The 10,628-nt window shown below is 42.1% G+C and overlaps 1 protein-coding gene and 1 long non-coding RNA gene across 2 annotated transcripts in view; both read left to right on the plus strand.

Moving 5' to 3' along the window:
* The window catches only part of LOC138348370 (uncharacterized), a 30,662-nt gene extending 26,370 nt beyond the window's left edge, over positions 1 to 4,292 (plus strand). The window contains exon 3 of the mRNA XM_069297578.1: positions 3,838 to 4,292. Coding sequence (XP_069153679.1) covers positions 3,838 to 3,872 — 35 coding nt within the window. The 3' untranslated portion in view covers positions 3,873 to 4,292. The remainder of the gene's footprint in view (positions 1 to 3,837) is intronic.
* A 3,394-nt stretch (positions 4,293 to 7,686) lies between these two features.
* LOC138348372 (uncharacterized) lies at positions 7,687 to 9,143 on the plus strand. Its single transcript, XR_011220966.1, has 3 exons — positions 7,687 to 7,789; positions 8,156 to 8,202; positions 8,926 to 9,143. It is a non-coding gene; the product is annotated as an uncharacterized lncRNA (long non-coding RNA).
* Positions 9,144 to 10,628: the final 1,485 nt, after the last annotated feature.

Below are 10,628 nucleotides of genomic sequence, written 5' to 3' on the forward strand. Positions count from 1 at the left end.
AAAATCATACTATAATAACTCAACCAATAACAACGTCCATTGAACCAATACTACACAATTTACATCAAGATAACAACCTAGGGTTAAGGAGAAAAGGTCATCTTCAACAAACTAGACTAATCCATCAATGGGTTGTGTAATATAGTAATAATTCATCATAAATAATCAATAAAATCCAAATAAACTATAAAAAATCAATTTAAAAGAACAATTTTGTGACTGGAAAAAACCAACATGAAAACTCATCTTTTGAAATCAAATTGATGGAGGCCTTTTGGGAAAGAAGTCCCAAAGGTGAAAGGAATCCCATATCTTGATGCGTGATGAAGATTTACGGAGAAACCATGGTGATTTCATCCCTATAAACCCTTTTAATTTGACCTTCGATGGTGTTGTTCAACTTGGGAAAGAGAAAGAAGAGAGAAGGAGGACAATTTGGGTTTGGGAATTATGAAAGTTAGGTTAGTTTGATTAGGTTAGGGTCTTCATATAGGACAGTAACCAACTTAATTAGGTGTCCCTAAAACCCTATTTAAATAACTAACTACTTAATTAATTAACTTAACCAATTTAAAAACGTGCAGCAAAACAGTCCGTTGAAAGAAGAGACCACGACAAACGGTGTGTTCTTCAAACGACGAGCGATGTTAACATCTGTACTGCACACTCGTCGTTTTAGTATTAGACTTGTTAAAACAGGCTTACAAGGATTTGTCTAGGTGTCCATCAATGGAAGCATTCCATGCCTTGTCGGTTGGACAATGGATCATTGGTTTTATCCGTTGGTAGACATTTGCTTGGGCAACCTTTGACCCCAAAATGCAAAGGTCCTCCTCAAGGGCCCTTGGTTGGTCCTTGGGGATTCATGCCAAAATGTGTCAACTACAAATCAACTCTAATACGTTTTAGAAACATTTCCACTAAAATTTATCAATTTTCGACTCCTAAAATATAGTCAAATAGGGTAAGGAACACTAGCATCACATTGAACTAGTTTTCTGACGTCATGGACGTTCTGTAATGTTTTAATTCCTAAAATTCCTAAATAACCTATATTAATTATTTATGACCTAAAAACAGTGTCTAAACCTCTTGACACCCATTTTAGGCTCTAGAACACGTCTTAGACTTTCGGAGTATTACATTAAAGCGTGTTTTGAATATTCGAATATGCATGAAAAAAGCATTTTTCATCAAATTTATGTTTTCTCATGTTTATTTTTCATCTTCATATTCTATTTGTAAATTAAAATCATGAGATAAGGTAAAAAAAATATTTGAAGTCACTCTTAATATGTAGAATTCAGACTTATAATGAGAAATTGAGTGTCCTTAAAAATGAAAAATGATTGCTCTCTTGAAAATTATATGACTTTTAGTTTTGGGAAAGAATGATTGTAGGCTTACTCTTGAAAAATGAAGTCATGAATAGCTAGTCTCCTTTTGTGGGCCTATAAATTGTATGATTTTCCCAAATTGATGCTTGTTTATGAAGAGTAGTGTTATGCTAGAATTTGCAATTATTTTCTGAGATGACTTTCTATTATTGTAATGTGTGTGGTGTGACTTAACATTTTTTGACTTACTATATGCCTCCAAGTTTCATAAACTATGTTTGCCCCATAGGATCTAGCAAGTGATATCACCTAATATGCTAACATGATGTTAATGTTCTACCTTTGCAATGTATAGCACCTTCCCTAGGTGTAAGGCTCTACAACACCAAATTCAATGTTTAGCACCAATGGTGTTAGTGTTGGTTAAGACAATAGTTTTCCTAAAGTAAAATGTAAAATGGAAGTAAAGTTATGGACCCTAACTAGGATAACCTAAGGGAAGTTTGTTCACTATGCATCCAATCTATGACTATTTCGACAAAGTTTTTCATGTTATCCTGAAAAAAAGGGGGGAAGTTTGTTAGTGTAGGTGAGGGTATGGGACATTACCTATGCATTGCACAGGTAGCTCTTGAGCAGAGTTCTCGGAAGGTTCTCTATATGCATATGATTATGTAAATGTATTATATGAATGACATTGTGGTTTTGACATATTTATATGATAATGTTCATGGTATGTGTTATGCCTCGTATTTTTTTTATACGTAGTGCGCATCCTGATCTAGAAGACGTAAAGAAATATTAGGCAAGGATGTTATTTCCAAATATGATATTAAGTATGAGTTGGCTAATGTAAGTGCCATTATCTTTAAGTGAGGGATTAATTAGTGGCTAATTTGGATTGATTTAATCCAATGGGCCCCACCACTCATAATTGGTGGCTGATTAGGATTAATTTAATCCAGTGGGCCCCACCACTCAAGGCAAAAATTAAAAAGGGATCAGATTGTGGGCTGACCTTAGTGGACAGGTGTAGAGGGGGGCTGCCTCCACTTCATACTATTAAATGAGGTGGAGAAATCCACTCCATGCTAAATAAAGTGATGAAATACATTGCTGCATATCATCTTCTTCTTCACCAGTTGTCCTAGGCAGCCATGGAAATGGAGAAACCAACCCTGCAACTCTTGGCCAGCAGCTGCAAATAATTTGGTTAGTAATCTCCTTGTTTGGTGTGTTAATTCTTTAGAATACCCTTGTTAATTATCCATTAATTTTAAGAAGGGGGCGTGACCAGTAGCTTAGGAAGTTTGTTTTAGTTATTGAATGTGCTAAGTATGAATGGAAACCATAATCGGATTATTAGTGGTGTCGTGTTGGTGCTGGGGCTTTTTTGATTAAAGCAAACTGCAGGAAAATTCTGTTTGGCATTATGTATATGTTGAATGTGATTATGAGTATATACTCCAAAGGATGAATATGATACGGTAGATGTGTTGCGAATTATAAAACGAGTTATCGCTCGGTGTGTCGTTGCTTCGCTGCTATAGTTGCCGAGACGGAACTGTTTTGGGGAGGGGGCTGTTTAATATGATTCTTTGGGTTATATGTGTTATTGGTATTGCTGTGGATAATTTGGATTGTTGTTGGATTGGGACGAAGTAAGGAAAATAGGGGAGGTGCTGCCGAATTTTCGTTAGATTATTAGCTAGCTTACAAGAAAGTAAAGCACGACATTTATCTAATTGCGGCACGATTGTTGCTCTCGATTATACGGTATGTAACGCTGTCCCTTCTTTCTTTGCTTGGCATGACTTTTAAAAATAAGCGAATAACGGACAGATTTGATACTTACCTCTAGATCGTCTAGGTGACGTATATTCTTGCTTTCACAATTATTCCTCTATATATCGGTTATGTCTAAGGCTATGATGATCTCTAATATCTATGGTAATGCTTCTTAGAGTCATTGAGATTTTACGTTTCCATATCGTATTAAAGGTTCATAATCTTGATAAAACATTAATCTTTGGTAATACTCCTTGCTGGTTCACGTTGATTGTTCTACTGAGTTATAAGAAATGATTTTAATTGCATATGGTTGCTCATAATATTCTGCTCGTGCATAGAGTCATTTATCATTTCACCGAGTCCCGGGCCGGGTAATGTTCGTGCGGAGTTTCTTGCATATGTCACCGAGTTCCTCACTAGAGGGCCGGGTATGTATATTATATATATGATTGGTAATGAGGATGGTTATGATGATGATGATGACGGAGATGACGTGATGATTATTTTGCCGAGCCCCTTACTAGGGAAGCTGGGCACCTTAAATGTTAAATATATGCATGATTTTCACTTAAAAGGGTATATGTGTAGCGATATTTTATTTCGACTTGCCATATTGGTATCCTGTCATCTTTACCTTATGCTTTACATACTCGGTACATTGTCCGTACTGACCCCCCTTTCCTCGGGGGGCTGTGTTTCATGCCCGCAGGTGTAGACACACAGTTCGGTGATCCTCCCGCCTAGGATATCTACTCTGCTGATTGGGAGAGCTCCACTGTTCCGGAGCCCAGTCGTTTTGGTACATAACTTTTGTGTAGTCTTTTGCTCGTCTATGGGTATGGCGGGGCCCTGTCCCGTCGAGTTTCACTACTGTACTCTTAGAGGTCTGTGGCATTATGTGGGTTGTATATATATGTTTTGGATAATGGTCTGGACATGGTTTGTTTGGGATGTCCGCTTGTACAGGGGCAGCCTTGTCGGCTGCGTACATCATTGTGTATTGTGTAGTGGCAGCCTTGTCGGCATACGTATGTTATTATGCTTTGAATAGTGGCGGCCTTGTCGGCTCGCGTATTGCTGTTATGGTTGAATGGTTATGACTCCTTATGAGACAGGTCCTCTTATATATATATATGACGTTGGGGTTGGCTTGATTTTATTAAATTTCATATTGTCTTAGTTTCAGTTGGTTATACTTAGCAGGTTTGTATGTGGGTGTCCAAAACGGACACTAGTCACGGCCCATCGGGTTGGGTCGTGACAAAGAGTGGTATCAGAGCGGTTCTTCCTCGGAAGTGTCTACAGACCGTGTCTAGTAGAGTCTTGTTTATCGGTGTGTTGTGCACCACATCAATAAACAGGAAGCTACAGGACATTTAGGATGTCATTCTTTCTTCTTATTCTAGATCGTGCGATAGAGCTATATTAACAGGATAATCCCTCTCTAACGAATCCGTACGTTTTCAGCTATGCCTCCAAAGAAAGTGACAGCCGCCCAGAAGGGAAAATCGGTAGCAAAAGGTAATAGTCAGACCCGGAGAGTTACTAGGGCCCGTGCCCAGTCTATGCCTGGTATTATGCTCCAGTCAGAGAGCTCTGCTACACCCCCACCGCCAGAAGAGCTTAGAGAAGCAGCAACTCCAGTTCGGGGGACACCACCAGCCCCCGAGGCCCCAACATCTGAACCTCCAGCTCCTCAGTCAGGGGCGGAGGATAGGGCCATGAGAGATGCGGTTCAATTGCTGACTAGATTACTGGCAGATCAGGCTCACAGGCATGGACTAGGAGTTGATCATGCGGACAGATCTGATAGTTTAAGGGCTCGTGACTTCTTAAGTTGTAATCCTCCAGAGTTCTTTGGGTCAAGGCCCTAGGATGATCCGCAAGAGTTTATTCGTCAGATGCAGCGTACATTGAGGATAATCAAGGCTTCGGAGACCGAGTCTGTTGAGTTGGCTACGTATCGTTTGCGGGATGTAGCTATTAATTGGTATGAGTCTTGGAAGTTATCTAGGGGTGAGGGTGCTCCTCCAGTGGTATGGGATGAATTTGTGGAGGCTTTCCAGGGCCACTTCCTGCCTCCAGAGATGAAGCGAGCTAGAGTCGATAGATTCTTGCGTTTGAAGCAAAATGGCAGGAGCGTTCGAGAGTATAGCCTTGAGTTTGATTCATTGGCTAGGCATGCACCTACTATTGTGGCTGATATGGCAGACAGGGTACATCGTTATGTGATGGGATTAGATCGTTATTTGATTGACGGTTGTATGGCAGTGACTCTTCAGCCAGGTATGGACATTGCTCGGGTGCAGGCATATGCACAGGGGGTAGAGGATCGGCACCGGGGACGTCAGCCAGATAGAGATTATAATAGAGGCCAGCATAAGAGGGCTAGATCAGCAGGTTATCCTAACAAGTTTCAAAGCGGGCAGTCTCAGCAGCATGTTAGATTTTCTTCCCAGCCAGCACAGAGTGCACCCCCATGTTTCATGGGTAGGGGGTTTGATCGTATGAGATATTCGGAAGCTGGTCAGAGCTCTAGGGCATCAGGGTCACAGATGGGCAGGGGTTTGAGCCAATCGAGGCCACCTTTGCCTCGGTGTTCTCGTTGTGGTAAGTCCCATCCTGGGGAATGTCGTTGGGCTACAGGTGCATGTTTTTCTTGCGGCCGTCAGGGCCATACTATGAGGGAGTGTCACCTTAGAGGTAGTGCGGGTGGTATGGCACAGCCTACAGGGTCCGTTGCTGGTTCATCTTCTTTTGTGGCTATGCGCCCTACGGGGCAGGGTATTCAGGCGCCAGCAGGCCGTGGTAGAGGACGTGGTGGAGCTTCCAGTTCTAGCGGTCCCTCAAACCGTATATATGCTTTGACTAATAGGCAAGATCAGGAGGCATCACCTAATGTGATCACAGGTATATTATCACTATTCTCCCGAAGTGTGTATGCATTGATAGACCCAGGTTCCACCTTATCATATATATCTCCCTTTGTTGCTAGTAGGATCGGAATAGAGTCTGAGTTGATAGAACCATTTGAGGTAGCTACACCTGTAGGAGATTTTGTCATAGCTACGCGAGTATATAGGAATTGTTCAGTAGTTATATATACTCGTCGTACCGTAGCAGATCTAATAGAGTTAAATAGGATTGAGTTTGATATTATCATGGGCATGGATTGGTTGGCTGCTTGTTATGCTAATGTTGATTGCAGAGGAAAGATAGTTCGATTTCAATTTCCAGGGGAACCGATTATAGAGTGGAAGGGAAGTACAGTATCGCCGAAAGGTAAGTTCATTTCATACCTCAAGGACGGGAAGATGGTTAGAAAAGGCTATATTTACCATCTGATTCGGGTGCATGACATAAAGGCAGGGGCACCGACTCTTCAATTAGTCCCGGCAGTTAATGAATTTCCTGATGTATTCCCCGAGGAACTTCCAGGCCTTCCTCCAGAACGGGAGATAGAGTTTACTATAGATGTACTGCCAGATACCCAGCCTATATCTATACCTCCTTATAGAATGGCACCTGCTGAGTTGAAAGAATTGAAAGAGCAGTTGAGGGATTTGCTAGAAAAGGGCTTCATCAGGCCTAGTACGTCACCTTGGGGAGCACCGGTATTGTTTGTGAGGAAGAAGGATGGGTCGCTGCGGATGTGCATTGATTATAGGCAGTTGAACAAAGTAACAATAAAGAATAGGTATCCCCTCCCAAGGATTGACGATCTATTTGACCAGTTGTAGGGTGCAAAGTGTTTTTCAAAGATAGACTTGCGGTCAGGTTATCATCAGGTGCGGGTAAGGGAGGCAGATATTCCAAAGACGGCATTCCGGACCCGATATGGGCATTATGAGTTTAGAGTGCTGTCTTTTGGGCTGACTAATGTTCCAGCGGTGTTCATGGATTTAATGAATCGAGTATTTAAACTATTCCTTGATATGTTTGTTATTGTATTTATAGACGATATTCTGGTCTATTCACGTTCAGAAGAGGAGCATGCAGATCATTTAAGGACGGTACTTAGGGTGCTTCAGCATCAGAAGTTGTATGCTAAATTTTCTAAGTGCGAGTTCTGGTTGACTTCAATGGCATTCTTGGGGCATATTATTGGAGCTGATGGTATTCGGGTAGACACGCAGAAGATTAAGGCAGTAAAGACTTGGCCCAGACCTACGACACCTACTGAGGTACGCAACTTTTTGGGGTTAGCAGGATATTACAGGAGATTCGTAGAAAAGTTTTGTTATGCCTCGTATTTTTTTTATACGTAGTGCGCATCGTGATCTAGAAGACGTAAAGAAATATTAGGCAAGGATGTTATTTCCAAATGTGATATTAAGTATGAGTGGGTAATGTAGGTGCCATTAACTTTAAGTGAGGGATTAATTAGTGGCTAATTTGGATTGATTTAATCCAATGGGCCCCACCACTCAAGGCAAAAATTAAAAAGGGATCAGATTGTGGGCTGGCCTCAGTGGACAGGTGTAGAGGGGGGCTGCCTCCACTTCATACTATTAAATGAGGTGGAGAAATCCACTCCATGCTATATATAGTGGTGAAATGCATTGCTGCATATCATCTTCTTCTTCACCACTTGTCTTAGGCAGCCATGGAAATGGAGAAACCAACCCTGCAACTCTTGGCCAGCAGCTGCAAATAATTTGGTTAGTAATCTCCTTGTTTGGTGTGTTAATTCTTTAGAATACCCTTGTTAATTATCCATTAATTTTAAGAAGGGGGTGTGACCAGTAGCTTAGGAAGTTTGTTTTAGTTATTGAATGTGCTAAGTATGAATGGAAACCATAATCGGATTATTAGTGGTGTCATGTTGGTGCTTGGGCTGTTTATATGATTCTTTGGGTTATATGTATTATTGGTATTGCTGTGGATAATTTGGATTGTTGTCGGATTGGGACGAAGTAAGGAAAATAGGGGAGGTGCTGCCGAATTTTCGTTAGATTATTAGCTAGCTTACAAGAAAGTAAAGCACGATGTTTATCTAATTGCGGCACGATTGTTGCTTGTTATAGATTAATAGCTTGAGCAGTAAATATTGGACGTGCGGCTCAATTATACGGTATGTAACGCCGTCCCTTCTTTCTTTGCTTGGCATGACTTTTAAAAATAAGCGAATAACGGACAGATTTGATACTTACCTCTAAAGCGTCTAGGTGATGTATATTCTTGCTTCCAGAATTATTCCTCTATATATCGGTTATGTCTAAGGCTATGATGATCTCTAATATCTATGGTAATGCTTCTTAGAGTCATTGAAATTTTACATTTTCATATCGTATTAAAGGTTCATAATCTTGATAAAACATTAATCTTTGGTAATACTCCTTGCTGGTTCACGTTGATTGTTCTATTGAGTTATAAGAAATGATTTTAATTGCATATGGTTGCTCATAATATTCTGCTCGTGCATAGAGTCATTTATCATTTCACCGAGTCCCGGGCCGGGTAATGTTCGTGCGGAGTTTCTTGCATATGTCACCGAGTTCCTCACTAGAGGGCCGGGTATGTATATTATATATATGATTGGTGATGAGGATGGTTATGATGATGATGATGTCGGAGATGACGTGATGATTATTTTGCCGAGCCCCTTACTAGGGAAGCTGGGCACCTTAAATGTTAAATATATGCATGATTTTCACTTAAAAAGTATATGTGTAGCGATATTTTGTTTCGACTTGCCACATTGGTATCCTGTCATCTTTACCTTATGCTTTACATACTCAGTACATTGTCCGTACTGACCCCCCTTTCCTCGGGGGGCTGCGTTTCATGCCCGCAGGTGTAGACGCGCAGTTCGGTGATCCTCCCGCCTAGGATATCTACTCTGCTGATTGGGAGAGCTCCACTGTTTCGGAGCCCAGTCGTTTTGGTACATAACTTTTGTGTAGTCTTTTGCTCGTCTATGGGTATGGCGGGGCCCTGTCCCGTCGAGTTTCACTAATGTACTCTTAGAGGTCTGTGGACATTATGTGGGTTGTATATATATGTTTTGGATAATGGTCTGGACATGGTTTGTTTCGGATGTCCGCTTGTACAGGGGCAGCCTTGTCGGCTGCGTACATCATTATGCTTTGAATAGTGGCGGCCTTGTCGGCTCGCGTATGCTGTTATGGTTGAATGGTTATGACTCCTTATGAGATAGGTCCTCTTATATATATATATGACGTTGGGGTTGGCTTGATTTGATTAAATTCCATATTGTCTTAGTTTCAGTTGGTCATACTTAGCAGGTTTGTATGTGGGTGTCCAAAACGGGCACTAATCACGGCCTATCGGGTTGGGTCGTGACAAAGAGTGGTATAAGAGCAGTTCTTCCTCAGAAGTGCCCACAGACCGTGTCTAGTAGAGTCTTGTTTATCGGTGTGTTGTGCACCACATCTATAAACAGGAAGCTACAGGGCATTTAGGATGTCATTCTTTCTTCTTATTCTAGATCGTGCGATAGAGCTATATTAACAGGATAATCCCTCTCTAACGAATCCATGTGTTTTCAGCTATGCCTCCAAAGAAAGCGACAGCCGCCCAGAAGGGAAAATCGGTAGCAGAAGGTACTAGTCAGACCCGAAGAGTTACTAGGGCCCGTGCCCAGTCTATGCCTGGTATTATGCTCCAGTCGGAGAGCTCTGCTACACCCCCACCGCCAGAAGAGCTTAGAGCAGCAGCAGCTCCAGTTCGGGGGACACCACCAGCCCCCGAGGCCCCAACATCTGAACCTCTAGCTCCTCAGTCAGGTGCGGAGGATAGGGCCATGAGAGATGCGGTTCAATTGCTGACTAGATTAGTGGCAGATCAGGCTCGCAGGCATGGACTAGGAGTTGATCATGCGGACAGATCTGATAGATTAAGGGCTCGTGACTTCTTAAGTTGTAATCATCCAGAGTTCTTTGGGTCAAGGCCACAGGATGATCCGCAAGAGTTTATTCGTCAGATGCAGCGTACATTGAGGATAATCAAGGCTTCAGAGACCGAGTCTGTTGAGTTGGCTACGTATCGTTTGCGGGATGTAGCTATTAATTCGTATGAGTCTTGGGAGTTGTCTAGAGGTGAGGGTGCCCCTCCAGCGGTATGGGATGAATTTGTGGAGGCTTTCCAGGGCCATTTCCTGCCTCCAGAGATGAAGCGAGCTAGAGTCGATAAATTCTTGCGTTTGAATCAAAATGGCAGGAGCGTTCGAGAGTATAGCCTCGAGTTTGATTCATTGGCTAGGCATGCGCCTACTATTGTGGCTGATATGGCAGACAGGGTACATCGTTATGTGATGGGATTGGATCGTTATCTGATTGACGGTTGTATGGCAGTGACTCTTCAGCCAGGTATGGACATTGCTCGGGTGCAGGCATATGCACAGGGGGTAGAGGATCGGCACCGGGGACGTCAGCCAGATAGAGATTATAATAAAGGCCAGCATAAGAGGGCTAGATCAGCAGGTTATCCTGACGAGTTTCAAAGCGGGCAGTCTCAGCAGCATGTTAGATTTTCTTC

The sequence above is a fragment of the Solanum lycopersicum genome, chromosome 1 (assembly GCF_036512215.1).
Source record: "Solanum lycopersicum chromosome 1, SLM_r2.1".
In the NCBI taxonomy this organism is placed as follows: Eukaryota; Viridiplantae; Streptophyta; class Magnoliopsida; order Solanales; family Solanaceae; genus Solanum; species Solanum lycopersicum.